At 54.7% G+C, this 26,937-nt stretch overlaps 2 protein-coding genes across 5 annotated transcripts; one reads left to right on the top strand and one right to left on the bottom strand.

The window, feature by feature from the left end:
* The first annotated feature begins 1,115 nt into the window (after nucleotides 1-1,115).
* Nucleotides 1,116-15,775, top strand: lamb3 (laminin subunit beta 3). Its single transcript, XM_053869087.1, has 23 exons — nucleotides 1,116-1,379; nucleotides 3,348-3,502; nucleotides 4,912-5,026; nucleotides 5,370-5,443; nucleotides 6,697-6,888; nucleotides 7,072-7,135; nucleotides 7,210-7,400; nucleotides 7,474-7,530; nucleotides 7,610-7,730; nucleotides 7,789-7,977; nucleotides 8,527-8,682; nucleotides 8,754-8,947; nucleotides 10,182-10,278; nucleotides 10,654-11,023; nucleotides 11,592-11,752; nucleotides 12,213-12,424; nucleotides 12,494-12,697; nucleotides 12,764-12,908; nucleotides 12,964-13,171; nucleotides 13,358-13,493; nucleotides 13,562-13,738; nucleotides 14,320-14,479; nucleotides 15,429-15,775. Exons 1-23 carry the CDS (start codon nucleotides 1,355-1,357, stop codon nucleotides 15,566-15,568), a joined length of 3,543 nt encoding a protein of 1,180 aa, XP_053725062.1. The 5' UTR covers nucleotides 1,116-1,354; the 3' UTR covers nucleotides 15,569-15,775.
* LOC128761139 (calcium/calmodulin-dependent protein kinase type 1D-like) lies at nucleotides 8,019-26,929 on the bottom strand. 4 transcript variants are annotated; one of them, XM_053869100.1, is made up of 13 exons: nucleotides 26,200-26,655; nucleotides 25,866-25,967; nucleotides 21,907-22,032; nucleotides 21,761-21,835; nucleotides 21,326-21,464; nucleotides 19,578-19,701; nucleotides 19,410-19,485; nucleotides 18,245-18,357; nucleotides 17,530-17,608; nucleotides 17,378-17,465; nucleotides 17,026-17,282; nucleotides 16,664-16,757; nucleotides 8,019-15,961 (listed from the first exon to the last, which is right to left on the bottom strand). In XM_053869100.1, exons 2-12 carry the CDS (start codon nucleotides 25,949-25,951, stop codon nucleotides 16,694-16,696), a joined length of 1,227 nt encoding a protein of 408 aa, XP_053725075.1. In that variant the 5' UTR covers nucleotides 25,952-25,967; nucleotides 26,200-26,655; the 3' UTR covers nucleotides 8,019-15,961; nucleotides 16,664-16,693. The 4 variants fall into 4 exon arrangements, with proteins under 4 accessions (XP_053725075.1, XP_053725076.1, XP_053725072.1 ...); XM_053869101.1 differs by lacking the exon at nucleotides 26,200-26,655 and adding an exon at nucleotides 26,032-26,176; XM_053869097.1 differs by lacking the exon at nucleotides 26,200-26,655 and adding an exon at nucleotides 26,776-26,929 and having other exon boundaries at nucleotides 8,020-15,961.
* Between the last annotated feature and the right edge of the window lie 8 nt (nucleotides 26,930-26,937).

The raw sequence follows: 26,937 nt of genomic DNA, 5'->3' as shown, positions 1-26,937 counted from the left end.
TGTGTGGTGTCGGCTCATCAGAAGAAGCTTGAGTCAGAGAGAGTCTCTCCGACCTCTACTTGGACCGCCACAGCCGCCGCTGCAATTCATGGCTGTTTGCTTGTGAATCGGTGAGGAGCGGAGTTGCAGACCTCTCATGACCCAACATGTAAACACGTCAAGTGAACTGTTTGCTTCTGTTTCCCACCAGCGGAAGCGCAGGAGGAATGCAGCATTGTTGCTGCGCTCTCACCGTCAGGCGAGCTCAGGCAGGCGGACAGACCTTTCCCCAGCTCTTTGGAAGGGCAAGGCTTTCAGGGATTTCCAGCTTTGTAAATCATAAGTAAGTAGTAATGAGCTCTGACCCACTTCAGTGAGCTAAAGGTGCCACAGCAGTGAGAGTGCCGGTGAAGGAATGACAACACTGACACGTCTGATGGGCACATTCAGTGTGATGATGGAGATTAGAGACCAGACTTGGACCCTGACACGGCAGCTCAGTCAGGGGTGAGTCACACTGGTCCAGATGAGGCCTGGACCACTCAGCGGATGAGTGAAGGTGACACCCGTCGACGCCACTCCTCCTGTGCGTCCTGCTTCAGTCCAGGAAAAAACCCCGTCTGTTCGTCTGGATTTCACAACGTCAGAAGCTTCCACTGTCATTTTCAGGCCTTCAGGCTTCCACTCTGGTGGTGCAATGATGCCGACTTCTCTGAAGCCTCACGTGGAGCCGTCTCTTCCGCGCCGATCCGACACCCATGCTCCTGGAGCTTCAGTGATGCGGAGGCCGCCGCGGACGTGTGAAGGAGAGACAGGCCCCGGGACAGCAGTGAGGTGGGCTCTGGCAGGCCAGGAGCGCGACCTCAAAAGCTCCGTCTCCAGATCAAAGTCTCTCCTCAATAAAGCATGAAAGACAAGACCATTTTTCGTCTCTCTTTTGAATGACATGATCTCAATGTATTTATTGACTCTTTGAGACGATGGTCATCTCTGCTCACGTTTTTGAAGCCCTGATCTTCATTGTGCGCAGGCGAGCTGGGACTTGAGTGTGTGTGTGTGTGGACCTGGTTTGGTTGTGTTTGGGATGGTCAGGTTCAGGGGCAGAGGCTGGGGAAAGGGTGATGTCCCCACAAGGCTGGCGGCACGAGAAGGTGCGTGTGTGATTCATGCGCTGTAGGGAGTGGAGTCCTGGGCGGGACTCTGACACAGCGTTTATCACAGCTCCAGGCAGGTGAGTAGAAAACACACACACACCGTGCGGAGCGGATCCCAGAGGAGCTCCAGCTTCAGCGAGTGTGAGACTCTCTTGCTGCGCTCCCTCTTCTGCCAGCGCTTCACGTGTGGCCTGCGCTTCGTCGCACACCTCAGATCCCAGATGAGGCTCTTCCTGTTGCTCTCTGGTGAGTCTCCTTCTTTCTTTCGGCACACGCAGGCCCTCCAAGGGCAGCTCTCATCTTGGTCAAGACCGTACTTGTCGGGAAAGTTTTTACATTTCTGCCATCGGCTTCACGCAGCCACTTGTTGTGGAAACAGAAAGTAGTGGAGCGAGGCAGACCTGCGATCTTCAGTCAATGATTAACCGACCTGACGCTGGGACAAGCCTCGGCTGAGGGTGAGACCTTCCCACTGGCTGCTGGGTCACACTCTCCTCGCTCGCCTCGTCTGTCTGTGAAGGCCTGCGCGACATGGACCACAAAGGTTATCAGCATGAATGTTAGAACGGTCAGGATGAACCCACGTTCCTCTCCTCCATGTGTCGGACGCTACAGTCTCTCTGTTGGATGATGGAACTCAGGAGTGGAGTTGGTCTCCAGCATCAATAGAAGAGTGAAGTCTGCAGTGCAGAGATGAGCAACTCAATGTTTCAGGTCTCTGGTAGAAGCCGCTGGTGTCTGACAGGCTGCTCTGCCAGCTTTATTTAGGGCTTCAATGGAGCCGTCTGTCTGTCTGTCTGCTGTGTCTCATGTCTCTGAACAGTTGAACTATGGAGCAGTCTGGACACAGTTCCTAGATGCTGCTGGAGAAACATGAGAAACCATCAGGTGAAGATCCACCTGTGAAGGGTTGGAACTCTCTGACCCCGGTCGGCGTCCATGACTCCAGCCGTGAGAAAGATGCCAGAACACATCCTGACGAGGACCTTAGGGACAATGATTGAAAACCAAGTTGAGCTTGTTGCTTCACAAACCAAGACTCCACATGTCAGGAGAAGCTGGTCGCATGTCACTGAGTGTGTGGAACCCTCAGCTGCGGTGTGGTTGGGTTCCACCGCAGGACATGGTCCCAAGCATCTGCACCTGTGGCCTAGTCCAAGTCTTGACCTGAAGCCACTCCCCGCTGGTCACAACTGGATGGTCAGTCAGGTCACGCTCCAGCGGGCCAAGCAAGCAGAAGGGGAGAAGAAGAACTCAGGACGGCTTGAGCAGGTCAAAAGAGAATGGAGGACTAGAGCAGTGTTTTCCAGCCTGATTCAAGCCACAGCTCACCTGGTCCCGCGCCTCACCACCAGAGGAGCCTGGTGGACGATTGTGTGCAGTCCAAAGTCCTCCAGAAAATCCCTTTTAATTGGCGACAATATTGCGCCTCAAATGCAGAAAACGTATCTGTTTAAAAATGTCTCCAGAAAGAGGGCAACGTGGCCAAAACTACACATCATGGTTTATTGATTTGAAATAACAACAATATCAATTTGAGGACAATCTCACATGTGTTTTTGAGACTAGTTCGGTCCAGACGCCTCTGTTATTCGAGTTTGGGTTATTTCCAGACTAATCTTGAACATTCTTTGCCTCAGCTTCATAAAAACAACGATTCTTTGTCTCTTCACGTTTTGGAGCAAATGTGTTTGGTAACGTTCACACAGCGAGGCAAACTGTGGCGGTCCATGAGCATCAATGACGTTGGGAAGTGAGACAGTGATCCATGGTTCTGTGGTGTCACGTCAGAGGAGCGCCGCGTTTAAAAAGGTTAGAAAGTCAGTGGTGTGAGCGCATCCATGTGATCTGCTCGTGTTAGCTAGATCGTCGACGCGTGAAGACAAGGTCTTCATGTTCTCTGGACAAATGAGGTGGAACTGGATCTGCATTTCCCGCAGCGCGCACACACGCACACACACCGGTACTGACCAGTCGAGAGTGTTTGTCAGAAGAAATCTAACTGCAGTAACAGGTCGAGGACCGTTTATTTAAAAGCGGGAAAATGTTGGTTGACTTCATGCAGGGATTGGACAAAATTTTTTGTTTAGTTTAGTTTAAAAGTTTACGTTCTTCTTTGCCTTTGATGCCGCCACATCAGCGCGGCGGGTCTCTGCCTGTCTCCACCTGTTTGGCTGCGTGTGGACTGACTGCCGTCTGCCGTCTCCTCAACAGCGATGGCTGCCGTCTCCAGGGCCCAGACTGACTGCTCGGTGGGCGCGTGTTACCCGCCCGTCACTGACCTCCTGCTGAGCCGAGGCCACCAGCTGCACGCCACCTCCACGTGTGGCCTCAGCGGCTCGGAGATCTACTGCACCCCATACGAGCAGGTAGCGTTCATCATCGTGTGGTTACATCTGAGCGGGACGCTGTAAGAGCCTTGTTGCTTCTGAGAGCAGCTGGGCTTCTGAGAGCAGAGCTCCAGTCTCAGAGCTGCGTTCCATCCTGTCTTCCATCGCCACACTCTTCTGCTCTGACAGGTGGACTTCTGAAGTGACTTACTGCAGTGATATATATGGAATATAATAATGGGGCCCAGATGCCTTCATGAATAAGACTCGCTAGAGATCACAGGAGCAAAATGATAGGATTGGATCTGAACAAAGAATTCACAACAATCAAACAAAGGGGCGAAGAGTGCAAACTGAAGGCGCCAGCCAACCAAAGACAAAAACACGATGATCAGGGAAAAAAGAAAATCACAAGCGCGGTCCTCAGAACAAACTCAGGAGGCATAAAAACTAGAATCAGAGGAAACACGTGGAGATCGCAAACAAACAAAGATTAGAAACTGACTCAGGCTCCAGGGGAAAAACCAAGGCATCAGAAAACAGGAGAGCGAGCGGCCGAGGAGAAGCCATTGACCTGAGAAGGAGTGGTAGACAGGAACCCCGGTGCTGGTCTGTAGAGGAGCTCCAGCTGTGTGCCGCGAAGCTCCACCAAAGCAGGGAAGAGCAATACAGAACAAAAGCCAAGAACCAGACGGACATACACCAGTCCTGGGTGCTCAGCTCAGCAGGAACGGACTCACCAGGGCAGCGAGGTCTGCAGAGTCTCCAGGTGCTACCTGCCTCTGGACGCTTGCTCCTGCAGAGCCCAGAAGAGCGCGCAGGAGTCAAACAAGGGGCGGCGTGAACCGGAACCTTCCAGACCAAACAGGGGACGATGGCACTGGGACAACGAGCCGTTACTTTTGGGAAGTGGTGGGGAGGAAATATTGGCTTTTCAAGGTGTCCACCGACATGTCAGTGGGAGAGGTGAGGCGTGGCTTCCTGCCAGCACGGCTGCAGGTGTCGGGCGCAGACCTGACCCTGCTGACCTTCAGGGGGAACACCGTCTCCTTCTCCATGGTTCCATGACAACAGTCATTGATCCTCGACACACAGCTGCTCTCAAAACCTGACAAACGGGGACCCTCCGTTGTGTCTCTTAAATCTGGAGTTGAACTGCTCGCTCCACTTCCTGAAGCGGTCACATGGTACGGCCAGTTCGAGTGTCTTCAGCTCCGTCATTGGAGCGTTTCTCTGTTCACGTACCTGCTGCCAGATGACTCGGTCGGCGCAGCGCAGGGTCCATCCTCCGGGGCTTTACTGTATTCAAGTCCACTGGTCAAAGTGCCGTCGCTCGTGTGATGCGTGTGCGACGCCAAGTGTCTGGGCTCAGGTCCAACATCACGCACGCACGTCTAGAGTGTCTGTGGATGGAAGCCTTTTCACCGTGTCCAATTGTGTTTCCCCAGATCAGGATGAAGTGTTGCCCATGTGACTCGCGGAACCCCGACGGTCCACTGGCTCACACCATCAAAGAGGTGCTGTCCTCTGCAAAGCCCGATCGATGGTGGCAGTCAAGGAAAGGTGCGAGTCATGTGACCCTCACACGCTGACACACACCGAGTCAAAGCTCCTCCCTCCTGCCGGGACTGACCCTGACAGAGCTGCTCCAGAGAGGCTGGACCTCCTCCACTTGAGGGCCAGGCAGCCCGTGATGTCTCAGAAGGTGGCAGTGGCATCTGGGTGTCCGGAGTTCTGCTTGGCACGGCAACACCTCGGGCCCCGGCTGCTGTTTCTGTAAGCGTGTCTGCAGAGGCCCATGTGACGGGACCTGATGACAGAAGGAAGGAAGCTCTGTCTCACTGCTGACGGTGTGAAAATACCTTTGTCAAACATGAACTGAAATGTGTTGTGTTGCTTCTTGCAGAGTTGAGCCCCGTCACGCTGCAGTTTGACCCCCAGAATTTATTCCAGCTGAACAACCTGGTCCTCAACTTCAAGGTATGAGACGGCGTCGGTCAAGGATCTGCTCCCAGGATCTGAGTCCATTCAGCACAGTTCGCTTGTTCTATTCTTAAGGCTGATCTCATCATTCATGTGGTGGTGAGGTCTAAACCAAGGGTGTCAAACTGACCCGCAAAAGGGCCACAGTGGCTGCAGGTTTCTGTTCCAGCCCTGAGAGCACAAGCAGGTGAAGCAATCAGGCCTCAGCTGAAACCAGCAGCACCAGACTGACCGTCAACACGTGACAGTCTTCAGACACCTGACTGGCGAGTCGGTGTCCTCTTGACTGGTCGGAACAAAAGCCTGCACCCACTGCGGCCCTGTGAGGACCGCTTTGATCCCTGTGGTCTGAACCATCTTGAAGAGTTGGCCTGGTGTTTGGCACCATGCCAACAAGTAAAAGCTCATCAGAATATCGCCACAGACGGAAGAATGCAGGGAGGAATCAGGGTGAAGTTAGAAGATGAATGGAACGGAGGAAGTGTATTGTTTTCAAAACATCCACAAGAATAGATAACGCAGAACAAATGACTGTCCAGCACACAGAACAGCTTCTGTAGCATAGTCCTGGACGCCCCCCAGGACCAGACAAGAATGTTAGTGACGCACACTGCGCCAGCAACACGCAAAGAATTCGTCAGACATTTGCAGTGAAAAACCTCCCTGAAGCAAAGCCAACAGATGCTTTAGTTTGCTTTGGTTCAGGGAGGATTCCTCCATGTTTGTTGTTGTTGTTCTCATCCTAGCTGCATCAGTGGAGCAGGAGCTCCTGCACTGACAAAGGCTCCCTGCTGTCTGGAGAACACACTGTTCAGTTCAATGAAATGAAAAATTTGAACACTTTTTTATTGTAATGAATTCATCCTAATTACCTGGTTAAAGTCCCACCACGGCGGCTGAATGAAGCGCGACACAAGTGGCTGGTCCAGATCTGAGCGAAGCACAAATTCAGCCAGAGAGAGAGCTGAACGAAACTGGGGAAGGGCGAGAGAGAAGCCAAGAAAGACACTCCTGTCTCCCCCCATCATGATCCATGCTCTCACTCCTACTGGACTTCTGTTGGAGCTACAGCGGAGGATGAAGCCTTTAGTCACGGGAAGTCAGTGCCAAGAGGCCACTTCCTGTCGCGCCTTTCAAAATAAAAACGACAGTGACGTGAGGAAACTGTGCGTGTGTAAAAGTGAACTCTCTGCGATGACTCAGCAGGTTGTGAAGAGTGGTTCAGTGTTGCTGTGTGTGGTTCCACCCAGGGGCCGCGGCCCAGCTCCCTGGTGATAGAGAGAACCCTGGACAAGGGCCAGACCTGGGAGCCTGCCCTCTACCTGTCCACAGACTGTCAGGAGAACTTCCCCGGCGTCCCAACTGTGCAGCCGCGGACCCTGGAGCAGACCTACTGCCAAACGCTGCCACCTATGGGCGCCAGCCCGTACCAGGATCAGACAGTGAGCGCTTCTTCTTCTCTTGCTTTCACTGGGGTTTTGTTTTAATACAAACGTGCATGTGAGGCTGGGTCCCTCTTCCTCCTGAGCACACAAGCAAGTCCTGGACTGTGACATCAGTTCTGACCTCACAGTTTCCTGTTAGTGTCGAAGGAAGTCACGCACGCGGGTGTTTGTCTGCTCCAGGTCCAGTTCAGTCCCCTCCAGGTCTATTCTGCCGTGGCTCTGCCCAACAGTCGGAAGATCGGAGGTGAGCTTTGCGTCCGTCACATCATGGCAGCGGCGTGGCGTCCAGCGTGGTGACCCAGTGTTGTGGCTGCGCAGAGGTGAGCGGCCTCACGGGCCTGAGGGTGAGGCTGACCCAGCTGGGAGACGTGCCCCGCCCGCCCGGCCGAGCGCTCAGCCGCTTCTATGCCCTGAGGGACATGAGGGTGATGGGCAGCTGCATGTGCCACGGACATGCCAACCGCTGCCTGCCACAGGCCGGCGCCGCGCCTCTGACCGACAGCCTGCAGGTGAGGGGTCTGCCTTCAGTGCTCGCCCTCCTGTCCCGACTCAACCCCTGACTGCTCTCACTCTGGCCTGAAGGCCGACTGCCCCGACAGAGACGGACTCTATCCCGGGAACCTGGTGCTGGGTGCTGAGGTCAGTGTCTCTCCGTCCGTCCATCAGTGTCAGTGTGTGGGGAGATGGCGCTGACGGAGCCACCTGTCTGTCTGCGCAGGCGAGTCACAGGTGCGACTGCCAGCACAACACCGCCGGCCCAAACTGTGAGCGCTGCGCCGACCTCTACCAGGACAAGCCGTGGAGAGCCGCCGAGGAAAACGAGCCGCACGTCTGCCAGCGTGAGTCTCGGCGCCGAGCCGCGCTCCGGAGCCCGGACTGAGTCTGGCGTGTCCGCAGGCTGCCAGTGCAACAACCACGCCCAGCGCTGCCACTTCGACGCCCAGCTGTACGAGGCCAGCGGCCGGGTCAGTGGAGGCGTGTGCGACGAGTGCATGCACCACACCACCGGGGCCCGGTGTGACCAGTGCGCGCCGGGATACCAGCCCAACCCCCGCAGCCAAATGGACCGGCCCGACGCCTGCATACGTGAGTGAGCCCAGGCTCTCCAGGCCGCGGCTCCAGTCCACATCTTCCTCTTTACTCCATCTTGCTTCTGCACCGCTGAGCTCCGACGTGAGAAACTTCCCGGGTGAGGAAGATCGTGGCACGGTACAGTGTGGAGGTGCCACTGGGGTGGGATGATCTGTCCCAGCCCAGAGTGTTACTGTAGACCTGTAGAAACTCCCTGTTCACTGGTGAAACACTGCAGCTACTGACACTGGCTTGTTCTGTTGCCAGGCTGTTTGTTTCCCGTGTGTCCAGAAAGAGGCGGCAAAATAGCTCATGCTTCATTGATGTGTGGACTGACTTGAAATCACTGTTTGGATGGGATCACTTCTCTTTTGCATGATGTGACTGGAGTTTCCAGACAAATCCTCGGCTTCTCTGCCTGAACTTGCTTCATAACAACAACGGTTCTTTCTCTCTTCACGTGTATTTGGTGGTGCTTCATCTCTGCCAGTCAAATCTGTGCTTCCACTCCAGTCTTGGGGACCGGGCTCCTCTGGACTGAGCTGCTCCCTCTGTCCTCCTCAGGCTGCTTCTGCAACGCCGACGGCTCGGTGAATGGCGGTCGGTGCGACGACGACACCGGAACATGCCAGTGCAAGCTCAACGTGGAAGGCGCTCGCTGTGACCGCTGCAAGAAAGGCTTCCACAGCCTGAGCCCGTCCAATCCGCTGGGATGCTCCAGTAGGTGGCAGGAGCCAAGGCATCAGTGCCCAGGAGGCACTGAGAGCTGAGCTCCGGTCTTCCTCTTCCAGAGTGCCAGTGCTCCTCCTCGGGCTCCCTGTCGGACGTGTGCGACCCCGCCACCGGACAGTGCCGCTGCCAGCCCCACTTCCACGGCCTGACCTGCGACGTGTGCGCCAACGGCTACTGGAGAGCTTTCCAGTCGGGCGGCTGCGAGCCCTGCCGCTGCGACGCCTCCCGCTCCCTTGGTGACTCCTGCAACATGGTAGGACCAAACACAAAGGTCTCAGACCTGCTGCCGCAGTCCGACTCAGAGTGGGAACCAGGTCAGGGGTCACTGATGAGGCTCCGGCGGAGCCGTTCAGGACCGGTGACATGTCGTCTCACGAGAGGCTGCAGAAGGAAGCGGATTCTGACTGAGGGAGAATTACACGAGTCCTGAAGCTTGAATCACAGTGGTCACATGCAGTTACATCGACTGTAGCTGTGGTTTGATCGGAGCATTTTGTTTTATTTTACGACCACTATTGAAAGTCCAGGGTTAGGGTTAGACAGTTATGAGGAAGCGTGGTATTGTGAGAGGAACATCAGGGAAGTGTGTGACAGTGGAGCAGGACGTGGATGAGGACAGTGTGATGGCAGGTGAGAGGAGCAGGAGCCCAGCAGGGCTCTGCTCTCAGCCCATTCCTGTTGGCTATTGTGATGGACAGACCAGGTTAGGGAGCAGCCTCCATGGACTCTGATGTTCGCCGATGACATCTGATGGCACCTGTAGCTGATGGAGAGGTGGAAGTACGAGCTGGAGTGGAGAGGAACGAAGCTCAGTGGGAGCCAGACACAACACCTGAGTGTGAAGAGGATGAGTCAGACTCATCATGAGTCTGGAGACTCCATGATCATTTCTTCACCTGATGGTTTCTCCAGCAGCATCTAGGAACTGTGTCCAGACTGCTCCATAGTTCAACTGTTCAGAGACACGAGACACAGCAGACAGACAGACAGACAGACGGCTCCATTGAAGCCCTAAATAAAGCTGGCAGAGCAGCCTGTCAGACACCAGCGGCTTCTACCAGAGACCTGAAACATTGAGTTGCTCATCTCTGCACTGCAGACTTCACTCTTCTATTGATGCTGGAGACCAACTCCACTCCTGAGTTCCATCATCCAACAGAGAGACTGTAGCGTCCGACACATGGAGGAGAGGAACGTGGGTTCATCCTCATCATTGTCGCTGAAGTGACAACGTTTATGGTGCTAGCTCGCCCATCCCCAGTGAAGATAAAGTGCTGCTGAAGCCATTTGGGCTCACAGAGGAAGATCTGAGACTGTGTTAAGAAGAAAAGTGTTTGAGGAGTTGTGCAGCAGAGTTGTACTTCACCTGCTGGGAAGATGCTGTTGCCACGTGCTCTGAGGACACGGCCCTCTTTACACCACTGACAGGAATCAACTTTGATGTGACACCAGGTTGATGTTTCTCCGTCACTGTGTGTTCTTCACAGCTGACGGGTCAGTGCGAGTGCAAGCCGGGCTTTGGCGGCCGAAGGTGCACAGAGTGTCCGGACAACTCGTACGGAGAGCCTCTGATCGGCTGCAAGCGTGAGTCCCATTTCCACACACGGATCTGCACGACATGACGGCACCCGCCTGTGCAGCCAGTAGCTGTGACCGAGGTGGTGTCCATGCTCAGTGGGAGCAAAGCTCGGGCGCAGGCCTGGCACTGTAGGGGCCACAGCATTTGCCCACACCTTTCCTACAATGGTCCACTGCAGGAGCTCCAGGACCTTACGGCCACCTGCTGTCCGAGTCAGCTCAATGTAAAACACATGCACAGGCGTGTGCCACCTCAGGTCTGACCATGGCGGCTGGAGCAGGTCTGTCCAGGTTCGGTGATGACAGATGCTCGGGCGTCACGGCCAGAGAGCGCGATGACGTGTGTCTCACAGAGCTTCTCCGTGTGTCTCTCCACACCAGCCTGTCTGTGCAACAAGGAAGGGACTCTTCCAGAGGTGTGCAACAAGCAGACGGGCGCCTGCTTGTGTCGCCCGGGGGTGGCTGGGACTCGCTGTGACTCCTGCAGGCCTGGACACTGCGACTCCTTCCCCGACTGCATGTCCTGCCCCTTATGCTACTTCGACTTGGACGGTCAGCGCAGGAGCCTCAGCGCCGACCTGCAGAAGCTCTCTCAGCAGATCCCCACCACCTCCCCCGGTGACCTGGGGAAGTTTGAACCCCGGATCCGTGACCTGGAGGAGGCGCTGAAGCAGTTGAAGGACTCCCTCTCATTTCCACCAGCGGTGGCGCAGCAGATCGACAAGGCTTTGACAGAGCTGGACCAACTGAGGTGGGCTTCTCTCTCGGGCTGCAGCTAACACAGCAGCATCAAACAGTGCACAGAGAGAGCTGCGGCGCTTTAGAACGGAGCTCTTTATTGGTCCCTGAGAAGGAGTTCAAATCCTCACTCTACACACGCGTCTCCCATATAAAACATCTGATCCACATCCAAAGGTCTTATTTGAGTCCTAATCTGGAACCATGTGTTGAGTGTCGCTAGTGACTAGTTCAGTTCTGGTTGTTCTCAGGAGGAGAGAGACCCAGGACACTTGACTGCATCTACAGCAAGTGAGCGGCGTGCTAACCCACATGCTAGCTAGCTGTTAGCCCTGTGGCGTCACACACCAAACTCTCTCCCACCACTCCACCATGGTGTGGAGGGCTTTGCTCGTCCTTCAGACGCTCAATAACAACCAGTTCTGGATGGCCATCCTGCGGCCGGGTGTGTGTTTACACCAGCAGCAACACGACGCATCGACACACAGATTTGGACGTGGACGGATTGTTGTTGTCGACGTTATGGAGTTGTCACTGCTCACAGCAGTTGATTCCTGTGTGACCTTCTGCCACGCCCACAGAGACCGGGCAGACGAGGCAGACAAGAACCTCTCCCCCCTCCAGAAGACTCCGGGGCTGACAGCAGAGCTGGACAGACTGCAGGCTCTGCTGGACGGACTGACCTTGCTGTACAACAACAAGAAGGACGGTCACACAAACACTGTGGACCCCAACAGTGACGGTGAGACACGCGTGTGAAGGTCGGCTGCTCAGTGACAGGTGCCCGCATAGTTGGAAAAAGTGATTTTGAATCCAGGGAACCTTTGATCATGACACCGGTCGACTCGCTCATCCCTCGTCCACAGACAGAGCAGTGTGTGCGCTCGCTGTAAACTCACCGACACACGTCTCAGTCTGAGCTCAGGAGACACCTCCAGACTCAGGGACGTTTGTTTTTCATTGGAGACAAAGCGAGGCTGAGGCAGGGACATATGGAGAGGAGAGACAGGGAAGGTCTGCACCAGGCAGAAGGCTCCAGGTTGATGGATGTGATGGAGGAGGACAGCTGCGAGCAGACAGGCTGAGGTGGAGAAAAGCGACTCGCCGTGGAAGCCAAGGCTCAGTCCTTCACTCACATGGCACTGGGGTGTGGTGTCCGCCCCTCCAGGAGCAGACTTGCACTGATGATGTTCTCCACGCAGCTCTGCTGGCAGCCATCAGAAAAGCCTACGATGAGTCCAAAGCATCAGCTGCCAAGGTGGAGGACACGAAAGACACGGTGCGCCAGTCTGAGGCTCTCAGGGAGGATGCGGTGGATCGACAGAAACAAGTCCAGCCGGCCAATACTCGTGAGCTGAGCAAGCTCAGCACCAGCATGGCCAACCAGCCCGACCTCACCGCCGCCGCCAAGCAGGTGGGTGACTCGGACAAGTGACCGCACACTGGCCGTCTCAACAGCTGTGGGATGGGCGTCTGCCTCCAGGTGTGCGGCAGCACCGGCGCGGGGCCCTGCACGCCGCTCTCCTGTCCCGACACAGACTTGTGTCCTCCAGAGGGCGCGCCACTCTGTGAGGCGGGCAAGTGCCAGGGGGCGCTGCCTCTCAGTAAAAGGGCCGACGCCGACGTCCGGGAGGTGACGGATCGACTGGACAAGCTCAGCAGCAAGATCACCGAGGCAGCGGAGAAGGTCCCCACCCACAGTGCCCCGCAGCGACGGCAGCACTTCACAGACCCTGCTCTCTTCTGTCCTCAGTTCCAAGATGCTCAGGAAAAAACGAACCAGGTGAGGCAAACTGCAGAGAAGCTGTCCGACAAGGTGAAGCAGACCAGAGAAGAGCTGGATGGCGAGCTGAAAGACACCGGCGACGTCCTGAAGCAGCTGAAAGACCTGCTGTCAGGTGTGTTGGCTTCCTGTGAGGAGACGTGCCGGAGCTTCACCTCTGTCTGCAACAGGTCCAGCTCCCAACCTGACCCAGATCCAGGACATCAGCGACAAAATCCTCAAGGTCAAACTGCCCCTCAGCATGGATGCTTTGAACAGGAAAGTGGCGGAGCTGAAGAATCTGGCGGCAAAGTTGCCCGACAGTTCGGAGGTGCTGAACAAAGCTACACCTCAGCTGGAAGCCGCCCGCAAACTACTGCAGGAGGCGGAGGAGGCCAGGTGTGCCATATATACGTATAGATAGATCCTTTATAGGAGCCGCGGCCAGTGTTTCCGTATAGTCACCCACAAAGCAGAATTGGAGTGCATCCCTCTGTACACCAGAGTCAGCCGGGTCACAACAACAGGCTCAGTCTGTGGTGGTGTGGCTGAATGTGCAGTTGAGTCTGTGGTGGATTTTCCCAGGGACACGGCCGTGAACAATAATGTGACCAAACTGGTGAGGGAGTTCGACAACACCGAGAACGTGTTGTCTGACCTGGAGGAGAAGCTGCAGGACAGCATGGACCAGATGGATGGGCTGAAGAAGACTCTGACTGAGGTGACGCCGCAGATCTTTCGCTCACTTCAGAGCTGGTGTTGACCTTCACGTGTGGCTCCTCCACCCAGGCCGAGGCGCAGCTGAGTCCAGCAGAGAAGGCTCTGGATGACGCGAGCACTGTGCTGACGCCGCTGCAGCCCCAGGTGGAGGAGCTGGAGGACAGGCTGCAGAATGGAGACCAGCTGCTCCAGGACGCGCAGGACGATGCTCAATTAGCCAAGGACATGGCCACCGCTGCCGACCAGGTGAGGCTGGAAACTGGGGTGAGAGAGTGTCAGGTGTGGCGCGGGACACAACAGATCCAGCGTCACCTCATGTGTCCGGAGACAGAGGCGGCGATATGACGCCATGACAGTCATGACAGTGAGAAGGTGTTGAGGAGCAACCAAGGTGAGGAGACGATCCCATGGACTGGCTGCCATTCTTTCTCTCCACTCTACTGTAGTGTGTGTTGATGCTGATGCTGATCCCTCCCTCAGTCAAAGCAGCGCTGCTGTGGTGCGCCGCGCTCCTCTTCCCACACACTCACAGCCAAGAAGCCGCTCACGTGCTTCAACAACTTCCAGCTGTTTCTAAAGCTGATGCGCCTCTAACTGGACCACACACCTTCACCACAGAACCATGGAGGGAGGGAGGGAGGGAGGGAGCCGCCACCAGGCCAAAGACTGTCTGCGGCGCAGAGCTAACAGAGCTAACGGCTAACCTGACCTGTCTGACTTCCAAACTGTATTGATGCTCATGGACTGTCAACGTCTGCTCTGGGCTTTAAAAGGTGGCTCTGAACAACTAAACGCACCACACTAAACTGTCTACGATGCATGCTCAGGACATGAAGGTGTTGGAAGACAAAGTGAGGGAGCTGAAAGACTTGACCGACAAAGGAACGACGCCAGATGGAGGAACACCGGAGGACCGACTGGCCAAGCTGCGACAGGACGCTGTGGATCTGACCAACACCACGGACACCATGGCCGACGCTCTCAAAGGTACGGCGGGTCCGTGTGTTTTCAAGGTTGAGAAACATCTGGATGGGGTTTGAAAGGAACGGTGGACAGCTCTCATGGGAGGTGGAGAGGAGAGTGCAGGCAGGACGGAGCAGGTGGGGCCTGGTGACTGGGTTGGTCTGTGACAGCAGGGTGAGGTGGGAATGAAGGAGGAGCTCTGGAGGACAGGATCAGGGTCACATGGTCAGTGAAGGGCCAGGCCCTGTTGAGGGTCCCAGGCAGTCGTGGGTGGTGCTGAAGTCCACCAACAGGGTTCCTGAGGGCCAGTGCAGGTGCTGCAGGGTGATGTGTGGCTCAGAGACAGGACGCCGCCGTGGAGCTGGAGACAGAGAGGAAGAGCCAGGAATGTTCCCTGAGTCTCCGCCTTCCTGGGTCACTCTGCTGCTGAGAACAGCTTCTTTTAATCCCGGGGCTCTGCACCCTGGAGGCACATTTACTCAAGGAAAAAAAGGAAAAAGAATACACTTGATGCAAACTGTGGAGAAAATTGGAAAAACAGAATGCAATTCTGAATAAAATAAAGATAACCATGTCTAAATATTGTAAAATAAAAACAATATATTTGATTTAAACTCCAAAGAAGACATAAGTCAAGTGTCAATCAAAGTCTCACCGTTTCAAAACTGCTCCAACAGGTGAACAGTGTTTCCTGTAGGGGGCGCCATCACTGTCTTCATCATTGTTTCTTTCCAAGAACTTCTCCATAGTTGGTGACTGTCACAGATGTGCAGCTGTCAAGTCAGTTCACTGACTCACTGCTGCCACCACACGTGGCTCATGGGTTCGAACTGAGCCTCTCAGGGCCCTCTAGGGGGCGCTCGCGGCCCCACCCTGGGCCCCGGGCCTGTGGTTAAAAACCACTGCTGCAACATGTGGGAGTCTTGTGCCGTTGAGCTGTGACTTGGCTGACTTGTAACTCGTGGATCTCCAGGCAAAGCAGACTCCATCCGGCAGCTGCAGGACGAGGTGGTGCAGAAGGCAGCGCAGCTGGACGGACTCGAAGAGAAGCTCCAAGACCTGCTGGCCACACTGAGGAAGAAGGCTGAGGACCTGAGCACCTGCTCCAGATGAGCGCGTGCTGCCGTGTGGCGTCACTGCCGTATTAGAGCCCTATTTATTTCCCAGGTCTTTGCATTGTTGTTAGCTTTAGCTTCTCTGCCTGAGCACAAGTGCCAGCTTCCACCCTTCACACGAGGAGACCTCTTGACTTCTGAATATTTATTGATGATATGATACAAAATAAAGACGGATGTTGCCGCATGTGTCTCGCCTCTACGCTCCGAGCATCCGTGCACCTGTGTGTGGGAACAGCCTCGGACGGACGCGCTGAGATGGATGAGGCGAGCAGGCGCCGACGTGGATGCAGCTGTTGTCCACACCCAGCAGGATATTGGCATTTATGGATACGGTGAGACGAGACTCTGCAGACCACAGTGGGAGGAGCCAGTGGGACAGAGGAAGCACCTGGAGCAGAGATGGGTGAAGGTCAGCCGTGTGGCTGCTGATGCTGAGGGGGGGCTCACTGATGTGAGGGGGGTCACTGATGTGAGGGGGGGTCACTGATGTGAGGGGGGGTCACTGATGTGAGGGGGGTCACTGATGTGAGGGGGGTCACTGATGTGAGGAGGCTCACTGATGTGAGGGGGGTCACTGATGTGAGGGGGGGTCACTGATGTGAGGGGGGTCACTGATGTGAGGAGGCTCACTGATGTGAGGGGGGTCACTGATGTGAGGAGGCTCACTGATGTGAGGGGGGTCACTGATGTGAGGAGGCTCACTGATGTGAGGGGGGTCACTGATGTGAGGGGGGTCACTGATGTGAGGGGGGGTCACTGATGTGAGGGGGGTCACTGATGTGAGGAGGCTCACTGATGTGTGGGGGGGGTCACCTGAGGAGGCTCACTGATGTGAGGGGGGTCACTGATGTGAGGAGGCTCACTGATGTGACGGGGGGGTCACTGATGTGAGGGGGGTTCACTGATGTGAGGGGGGTCACCTGAGGAGGCTCACTGATGTGAGGGGGGTCACCTGAGGAGGCTCACTGATGTGAGGGGGGGGTCACCTGAGGAGGCTCACTGATGTGAGGAGGCTCACTGATGTGAGGGGGGGTCACTGATGCTGAGGAGGCTCACTGATGCTGCGGGGGGGTCACCTGAGGAGGCTCACCTGTGTGTCTGTCTCCGGCTGGTCTCCGCCTCACATGAGCGAGCAGACGCCTGACTGAAGCGGCTGGTTCTTCCCATGACACACAGACTCCAGGCTGTCACACACACACACATTTAGAACAGTTGAAAACATTGGGAAAAACTTTTTTTTGTTCAGTGAGGCAGTATTTCTGATGCCTCATTCAGCCATCACAAGCGACAGTGACCTGGTCGACTACTCTGTTCTGCCTGGGGTTCCCTTCCCCAACTGTCCTAGGTGATGCACAGGATGTTCCGGGTCTATTCGCGAGGAAGAGACCAGCAGCAGAGGCTCCCCGAGAGAGCGCCACACACGCGTTCTGACGCCGGCTCCACGTTTCTTACCAGACTGAGTCGCTCTCGCAGCGGTACGGAGAGACGTCTCCAGCTTCACTCATGGTGAGCGCGTGTCCGTGGCTGCGGCAGCTCCTGATTGCTGCAGCAGCGCCGCCATGGAAAGGGTTCCCGTTTGGGTCCAGTCCCGGGTGTTGTCCGCCGTCCGGGCGGCTCTGAACGATGATGGAGGGCAGGGAGAGCGGCGCTGCTTCTCGGTGCGAGAGCTTCTTCATGTGGGAGACGGCTGAGCTGGCATGGAAGGCTCGCTGGAGGAGGACGGAGGAAAGTGTGGGCTCCACTGCAGCGCACGCACGCGCACACGCGCACACGCACACACACACACACACACACACACACACACCTTCCACTTGCACTTGGCGAAGCTCCTCTGCATCTGCTCACAGACTGAGGCGTAGATGTCCAGGTCTCTGGCCGTGTCGCCCGCGATCCTTCCATGAGACAAACCTGAGTCACAGTCACAGACGACGGAAGCGCGTCACCATGGAAACCTACCATGGATGTTGGAGGGCCTCCTCCGAGCTCAGCCTCTTGCTGGGGTCTTTCTCCATCATGTTCTTGATGAAGTCTTTGGCTGTGGACACCATAATCCTGCGTGAGTGGACTCGTCCCCCACCTCTCTTCTTATTTACGTGCAGATCATAATCATTTATGATTCATATTGTCACCAACAAGTGCCTCCAGGATTTCACACACAGTTTTATGGATGGTTGCAGCCAAACGTGTCTGATTCTGCCATTAATTGGTGAAAGCTGCGACCATTGATGGTTCTGGAGCAACAGGACAGGAAATAAGGAGCTTTGCAAATTACCTTGTAAAAAAACAGTGTCAGTTTTGAGCTCCAGGCTGCAATGATATGCGCCAAATTTGCTTTATTTGTTTAATAAATGAACAAATGTAGATGCTCAAAATGCTAAAAACTGACGCGACAATAAGTCCATCTTGTTTATGATGACGTGTAGTGAGCGCTGGTTGTTTTGTTCCGGAGCTCCTCACGAGGGCGGAGCCTGACAGCGGTGGGGATGGGGGCGGAGTCTGAGAGGTACAGGTGTGTGTGAGCGGCTCACGCCAACAGTAGCTGCTGAAGTGTTCCACAGGGTGGTGAGGGATGTGGAGTGAGAGAGAGGGGTCTGGCGCTCGGCCATCCTTGTTTACGTGCGCCCCCTGCTGGGCGGCGCGCTCATGTGTGAGTGCCGTACGTGTCTGGTACCTGAGTCGGAGATGTGGTCCCAGAAGGGTGAGTGAAAGCTGTACTCTGCTCTCATGATCTTGGAATAGAGGTGCGTCTCATCCTCTTCATAAAACGGAGGGTAGCCGCTCAGCCTGCAACACAGCTCAGTGTTAGTGCTGCGCCAATGAAAGAGGGGGGCTGTTCAAGGTTAGATGTGGTGAGCGTCAAAGCCAAAGAGAGGAGGGTCAGAGAAACTGAAAATAAAAATCAAGTGATGACGGCATGCGTGTGATTATGAAATGACACTTTAAAAATGCACAGAAAACCTTTGTTTCATTTCAACCACATTCCATTTGAAGACTCTCGATGTGTCTCATACGTTTCAAAATCGACTTTCAATTCTGGGGAGTTTAAATAGCCAACGGAGAAGACAAACTATTCTGACAAATGATCCAAAAGCAGAACGTTGTGTTTCAGTCGCATCATAATGAACAAAAAACAATGCATAAGACAACAATGTCAGTTTTAAGTTTTACTCCGACACCAGGAGGGCCACCTAAATACGCTCAAAGGGACGCATTCAGCCCCCGGGCCGCACTTTGGCCAGGTCTGTACGAGGCTGTTGTTTCCTCGCCGTCTCACAAGGACCTGTGTGCCCCGTGTCCTCTGCAGGACGCCCTGTGTCCTCAGCAGGACGCCCTGTGTCCTCAGCAGGACGCCCTAAATGTATCACCAGTGCCTGTATGAGGCCCAACTCCTGGTGTCATCTCACTGCTTTACATTTGATTGTGTTTCCGCCCGGTAATTTCACCGAATGTGATCCAAAGTCACAGATTCTCCAACCTTTCACAACCGTATTTTGGTTGCATATTAGTTTACCGCCGTCATCTGGCGGCATGGAAGCTGCTATTGATGGGGTGTGTGACGCTGCTGACAGGAGGAAACGCTCCTTCACTAAACTAACTGCTTTCTCATGGGAGGAATATTTGGCGCCCCACCTCCCCGCCCCCCACACAAGCCAGTTGTTAGTTGTCAGTCTTTGACCTGGTGTGTCGGGAGGGGGCGGGGTCAGGGTCAGGGTCAGGGCGGGCTGGTTGAACCCAAACTGTGGCTCTCAGGTCAGTGTTGGATGAGTGTGGTGAGGAACGGTTCCACACCTGGGTTTGCATGTGACTGGCGTCAGGCACCAGCGGCTTGTACTCACAGGATGTAAGTGATGACGCCGATGGACCAGCAGTCCACTGCTTTGCTGTAAGGCTGGCGGGACAGAACCTCTGGCGCTGCAGCAGGAAGCAGAGAGCGTGAGCGGAGGAAGGCTCCGGCTCCATGGAGCCCGGTGCCAGGAGGACCGCGGGGGCCGGCTGCCACTCACCCACATACCCTGGCGTGCCGCAGGCCGTGGACATCACGCCGTGCTCCGGCGCCTTGGACAAGCCAAAGTCACTGACCATGATCTTGGCGTTGACATCCGTGTTGTAATACAGCAGGTTCTCTGGCTGCGGGGAGAGCAAGTGGCTGTCATGACGCCTGCCCTCCACACGAGGCAGCGCTGAGGCCGGCGGCCTGGTGGTGCTGGAAGGCCAGCCCAGCCTCTCCTGAGCCGCGGAGGAATGGACCTCCATCCACCCCTCCAAAACAATCTAATCTGACCACTGACAAACGGGACTAAGAGTACTCAAGGTCATTGGTGGGATCCATGACGCCCCCTAGCGGGAGAGTCATACAGACTCCAACACTGCAGAGGCTCTTCAGAGGAACCTTCTCAGACAAACTCCAGCAACAGATGAATCACTCCTGGAGTAATGTGCCGGCATCACTGTCCAGGGAGAGGCCATTCCCAGCATGCACTGCAACGTCAGCCATTGGTGTGTGGAGTGTTGGAGTCTCGTGTAAAGGTGTGTGGCAGTGTGTTGTGTGTGGAGGCGTGTGTTGTGTGTGGAGGCCTGTGTTGTGTGGAGGTGTGTGTTGTGTGGAGGCCTGTGTTGTGTGGAGGCGTGTGTTGTGTGTGGAGGCGTGTGTTGTGTGTGTTGTGTGTGGAGGCGTGTGTTGTGTGTGGAGGCCTGTGTTGTGTGTGTTGTGTGTGGAGGCGTGTGTTGTGTGTGGAGGCCTGTGTTGTGTGTGGAGGCCTGTGTTGTGTGTGGAGGCCTGTGTTGTGTGTGGAGGCCTGTGTTGTGTGTGGAGGCCTGTGTTGTGTGTGGAGGCCTGTGTTGTGTGTGGAGGCGTGTGTTGTGTGTGTTGTGTGTGGAGGCGTGTGTTGTGTGTGGAGGCGTGTGTTGTGTGTGTTGTGTGTGGAGGCGTGTGTTGTGTGTGGAGGCGTGTGTTGTGTGTGGAGGCGTGTGTTGTGTGTGTTGTGTGTGGAGGCGTGTGTTGTGTGTGTTGTGTGTGGAGGCGTGTGTTGTGTGTGGAGGCCTGTGTTGTGTGTGGAGGCCTGTGTTGTGTGTGGAGGCGTGTGTTGTGTGTGTTGTGTGTGGAGGCGTGTGTTGTGTGTGTTGTGTGTGGAGGCGTGTGTTGTGTGTGGAGGCCTGTGTTGTGTGTGGAGGCCTGTGTTGTGTGTGGAGGCGTGTGTTGTGTGTGTTGTGTGTGGAGGCGTGTGTTGTGTGTGTTGTGTGTGGAGGCGTGTGTTGTGTGTGGAGGCCTGTGTTGTGTGTGGAGGCCTGTGTTGTGTGTGGAGGCGTGTGTTGTGTGTGTTGTGTGTGGAGGCGTGTGTTGTGTGTGTTGTGTGTGGAGGCGTGTGTTGTGTGTGGAGGCGTGTGTTGTGTGTGTTGTGTGTGGAGGCGTGTGTTGTGTGTGGAGGCGTGTGTTGTGTGTGTTGTGTGTGGAGGCGTGTGTTGTGTGTGGAGGCGTGTGTTGTGTGTGGAGGCGTGTTGCGTGTGGAGGCGTGTGTTGTGTGTGTTGCGTGTGGAGGCGTGTGTTGTGTGTGGAGGCGTGTGTTGTGTGTGGAGGCGTGTGTTGTGTGTGGAGGCGTGTGTTGTGTGTGTTGTGTGTGGAGGCGTGTGTTGTGTGTGTTGTGTGTGGAGGCCTGTGTTGTGTGTGGAGGTGTGTTGTGTGGAGGTGTGTGTTGTGTGTGGAGGCCTGTGTTGTGTGTGGAGGTGTGTTGTGTGGAGGTGTGTGTTGTGCTACCTTCAGGTCCCTGTGCACGATGCCGTTCTGGTGGAGGTAGCTAACAGCCTGGAGCACCTGCTTGATGACCACACTGGCATCCTTCTCAGTGAAAACTCCCTGGGAGAGGATCCGATCAAACAGCTCTCCTCCAGACACCCTGAACACACGCACGCACGCACGCACGCACGCGAGAGAGAGAGAGAGAGAGAGAGAGAGAGAGAGAGAGAGACAGAGAGAGAGAGAGAGAGAGAGAGAGAGAGAGAGAGAGAGAGAGAGAGAGAGAGAGAGAGAGAGAGAGAGAGAGAGAGGGAGAGAGAGGGAGGGAGAGAGAGAGAGAGGGAGAGAGAGAGAGAGGGAGAGGGAGAGGGAGAGGGAGGGAGAGAGAGAGAGGGAGGGAGGGAGAGAGACGGCTGAGTGTGTAGCCAGCGAGGAGGGGAGGCGCCAGACACTCACAGCTGCATGAGCAGGTAGTAGTGCGTCTGACTCTCGTAGAAGTCCTCCAGGCCCACCACGTTCTCGTGCTGGATCCTGGGAAGAGAAGACATGGAGGTCAGGGAAGCCTGGCCGCCTCTCTGCCTCTCCTGACTCCACACATGTACCGGCGGAGGACGTTGATCTCGTTCTCCAGGTTGCTCTTCACCAGGTGCTTCTTCTTCAGACATTTCAGGGCATAAAGTTTCCCGCTCTTCTTCTCTCTCACCATGTAGACCTCCGAGAACGAGCCGCTAAAAATAGATATGACACAGGTCACATTTAGTTATCGACACAGAGGCGGACTCCATTTTTAATTGAGGTCAGCGCCATGAGGTCATACGGTCCTCAGAAAGATGGTGTTTTGTCAAGAAGTGGTCTACACAAAGTAGCATTAACAAGCCCACACACACACACACATGCACATGGATGTGCACGTAAGCCTGTAAAGCCTATCAGGAAGTGGTGCTAGGATGTTCCACTGGCTCTGCTGACGTCACAGTCCAGGACCTGGCCTCACTCACTCACGCGCACATGACTCACGCGTACATGACTCATCCACGTCCAGCTCCTGCTGCCACGTTCTCCAGCTCCTGCCTGAGCCACACCCCTCGCCAGCTTTTGCCTGCAGTTCAGGGGAACTCCAGCTGCCTCTCGCTCCATCTCCATGCATCAGTCAGAAGCCTGTCCATCATTCAGGAGCCAGCTGGGTTTGACTGAATTTTATATTGCACTGTTGAAGCCTCAGTGCTACTGAGTTCACCAGTGTATATGTGAGTCCAGCAGTCACAGCCGCAACTAGGACGGGTGCGACCTTATGGTACACGGAGACAATTCGCTCTCCAGCTCCGCGGCGTGTGACAGTTGTGGAGAGTGTGGTGGACTGTGCTTCACCATGGTCGTTTGAAAGTGATGTTGAATCCAGGGAACCTTTGATCATGACACTGGTGGACTCAGAGTCTCTGGATCCCTGTTTCTTTGATGAGATGGAGTGGTCCTCACAGGTTCTCTGACGCGCTCCTCTGCCTTGGTTCACATCAACACATGCAGCTCTCCTGCTGCCAAGGTGACAACACTTGGATATTGGACGTATTGGCGGCGGCGTCCTCTTCCGCGTCCCCATGAGGCTTCACTGATGGAGGACACACTCTCACAGGCAGCGCTAATGCTAGGAGCCGCCATCAGTTAGGGACCATCAACAAATTCTAAAGCCTCAAAGTCTGAGTGAACTCTTCAATAAGGCCATGGAAAACAAGCATTTTAGGAGAGAGAGAGAACTGTGACAAGATTTTTCACCACACAAGACAAAGGACTGACAGTTTGGATCATGACCTGGAGAATAGACTCTGACTCCATGGTCATTTCTTCACCTGATGGTTGTTTCTCCAGCAGCATCTAGGAACTGTGTCCAGACTGCTCCATAGTTCAACTGTTCAGAGACATGAGACACAGCAGACAGACAGACAGACAGACGGCTCCATTGAAGCCCTAAATAAAGCTGGCAGAGCAGCCTGTCAGACACCAGCGGCTTCTACCAGAGACCTGAAACATTGAGTTGCTCATCTCTGCACTGCAGACTTCACTCTTCTATTGATGCTGGAGACCAACTCCACTCCTGAGTTCCATCATCCAACAGAGAGACTGTAGTGTCCGACACATGGAGCAGAAGGAACGTGGGTTCATCCTGACCATTATCGTTATCTTGACTTATCTTAACTTTTTTTCGGTCCATATCACCTGTCCCGAGCCACAAACAAAGTGGTTCTCTCAGGGTGACTCATCGTGGAACAGTGGACACCTGAACATCCAGCACTGCTCCACCTGTAGACACAGCTGCGGTTTATCTCCTTCAGAAAAGCTTTGGAGAGTGTGTAGTAAAACTGAGGGTAAGAGTTTCTCTGAATGGAATATATTGGTTTGATGAAGAGAAAAGCAGAGCATCTAACATCGCCACTTTCTGACAGACACATTGAAGCAAACACAGTCTTCAAGACTTTGCAGCAGCAGGATTATCCAGGAACCTTCATTGACAAAACACAGCAGGAGGAAGGATTATCTCTGAGCAGGGTCATGTGGCGACACTGAAGATGCCAGATGACAGCAGTCGAGAACAAACCAGGGAGCTGATCCAGTCATTGCCGCGTGTTACCGACGAGCCAACCAACAACCAACAACCCAAGTCCTGCTTTGGTTTAAGTGTCAGGGGAGGTCTGTCGTGTCTGATGTTTCAAACATCTGCAGCCATGATGACACAGACTTGCTGACCCCAAACAAAGTGACACTGGTCTGACCACCAGGACAACTATTTTATAAAATGAAGTGGTGAATAGCGTCTTTCCTCCTCACTGTGCTCCTCATGCAGTGACAGCTGCAGATCACAGCAGTGAGAACAGTGACTGTAGAGCGCAGCGTGATTCACTGAAGCAACTCTGTCTGTCAGTGACATCAGGTGTTGATCAGCCTAATAAAGGAGAAAACACCTGAGCTATCAAACCCCCGCACACACCTCCAGTCCCGGACCTCTGCGCTCCTGTTCCCCAGCACCAGTCTCCTGCAGCTGAAGCTGCTCACCTCAGTGTTCTGGGAGTCTGAAGCATGTCGTGCGCCCAGACAGCCATCAGACCCTTCACTGCCCGCCATCCATCATGTTGCTGTGGAGTCGCGCTGGACACCTAGTTTCCAGCATCTAGCGCCGAGTCACCTGAGGCCAGAAACTCAACCCCCACTGAGAGTTTCCTGAGATGAGGTGCAGGTCTCCAGCCGGGATCAGGTCCACGGCCAGAACCTGACTCACTTGTGTTCACATCATCTGAGCCCAAAGAGCTTCGTCTGGAGACAGAGTCTGCGGTGTGAAAGCGACCTGTACAACCTGTACCTACAGTCGACATATGCGCCGTTCTCCGAACACAGTCAATGAAACCTGCCAGTTAAACCAGTTGACAGAAGAAGCATGGCGACGCTCACTCACACAGACTGCAACTGCTTGAGACGGGACATGAGGAAGTCAAAGACACAAGTTTTCTCAAACGACCACTTTCTCTTCCCATGACGCACGTGGAGCCGTCTGCGTGCGTGTAAGCCGCTGTGCAGCTCATGCCTGGCATCTTGCAGCAGCTTCACAAAAACTACAGGACGGTTTGGGCCAGAACTGCCACAGCGGCGCTTCCCTAGCTGGGTCGAATCACGATAGGGGGGGGGGTTGAAGTGTGAATCAACCTCAAGTTCTCCATGAGCTGTAAGTGAACAACCGAACACTGTGCCAGCTGTCACGCCACGTCATCTGACTCGGGCTGCGCTCATGTCACGAATGACTCCCATATCTGACTGGCCTGAGGAGGAGACGCCACCCAGGCCACCAGCTCACCTCAGGCTTGAAATGATCTGCTCGTAACTACTGGGTGCACTGGAACTGTTTTGTAACAGTTTGATAGCCAGGAGTTGAGACAGAACCAAGCTCTTCCCTCACGCCACCGCAGCCCCCAGTCAAGATGGCTCCTGACACTCGTGGTCAGCCGTGACCACGTCACAGCTAGGATGAGAACAACAACAACAAACATGGAGGAATCCTCCCTGAACCAAAGCAAACTAAAGCATCTGTTGGCTTTGGTTCAGGGAGGTTTTTCACTCCACAATGTCCAGGGTTTCCACCACTCTGGATGGACTTGAGATTCTGACACAAATATTCTCCAGACACTAAAAGAGCTTCAGTTGAACTCAGGTGATATAAAGACTTGAATAGAGCCACCATGGTGATTTATTGTGCTGTTGTCAGACTGATGCAGAATCAACAATATTCTGCTGTTTAAATGTCTGTGTGGCTCCATCATTGGATTCAGTCATGTACCACATTCATTCATGTTGGAAAATGTGGCAAATATTCTGATACCATTCAACTGTGATTCAGTGAGATGAATTCATCACAAATGTTCTAGTTAACTAGATTCATTTTTAACAGAATCCCAGCCCTAGAATAAACATCCGTGGTCGGGAAGGAGCAGAAGAGCCGATGATCTTCACACGTGTGTGGCTCACGCGGGCCGTGACACCAATATCACCTTCCTCTCAGCAGCCGTGGGGTTGTACTTACGAGCCCATCTTTGCCATGAAGTCAAAAACATTCTTGATGTTCCCCGTGCTCTTCTTCCAGTTGCAGGTCATCTCTTTCCGGCCCATTCTGGCCCGGCTGGCTCTGCACACAGAAGAAATGCATGAGGAGAAAAGAAGTCCAAGAGCAGCAGGAACATTTGACTTGCATGTCATGTCATCATTTGATGAGTGTGGCGCTACTCGCCCTGCTCTTCCTGAGTTCAACAGTTAGAGATCTGACAGAGGCTCAGGAGCAGTTCTTCTTCACAACAACACATGGAAGCAGGACGTGAAACCAACCCGGTCAAACAACACAAGCAAAGAACTTTGCTCACTCTCACGAGTCTTGTCACATTTCTGTCAAGCAAGCGCGTGGGCGCAGTTGCTGGTCCAAAAGAAACACGTGGAAATCCATGAGCAAGAGGCTGAACCTTCCATGTAATAAGGGGATTTATCCTGTTTTGTGGTTACGCAAGAAGACGCCCAAATTAGCCCGATGGGTGGGTAAAGCCGTCTTCAGTCTCAGTGTTCTTCAGCCTTCCAAAGAAGAGTGGATTAGAGCGGTAATCCCGCGGTCTGACCTCCCCTGCCCTGCTCAGCTGAGGAGTCAGATCAGCTGCTGCTGCCGCCGCCGCCGCTCACCGAGTGCGCGCGACCCCGGGACTGACCCAGCCACACAGGCGACTCCAGTGGAGAAACAACAACAACATCAGCAGCATCACTGACACGACATCAGTACATTCATGTGACATGAGCCAAGCCTGTGGAGTTATCGCCATTTACATTCGTTTGAGTCAAACGTTTCCTACATACTTTCAGACACCACGTCGAGCGACGGGCTCGAATCAACGGAAATCAATGGAAAGCGTTACATCTAAAAGACAAACAGTAACAAACTCACGCTCTTTTACCTGCCCAGGTGAGGACGAGGAGGCGCTGAAGCCGGCGGTGGAGCGAGCCGCGCGCCGTCAGCGGCCGCGTCTGCGCCTGAGCAGCGGTGGGCGGGGCCACGGAGGTGCCTTCACTGTCTGTCGGAGACAGCGCGAACCAAACGCTCCCTCAACAGGGACATC

This window comes from Synchiropus splendidus, chromosome 6, assembly GCF_027744825.2.
Source record: "Synchiropus splendidus isolate RoL2022-P1 chromosome 6, RoL_Sspl_1.0, whole genome shotgun sequence".
Classification (NCBI taxonomy): Eukaryota; Metazoa; Chordata; class Actinopteri; order Syngnathiformes; family Callionymidae; genus Synchiropus; species Synchiropus splendidus.
The sequence above is the reverse complement of the archived record's forward strand: the minus strand, read 5'-3'. Positions and strand labels throughout refer to the sequence as shown.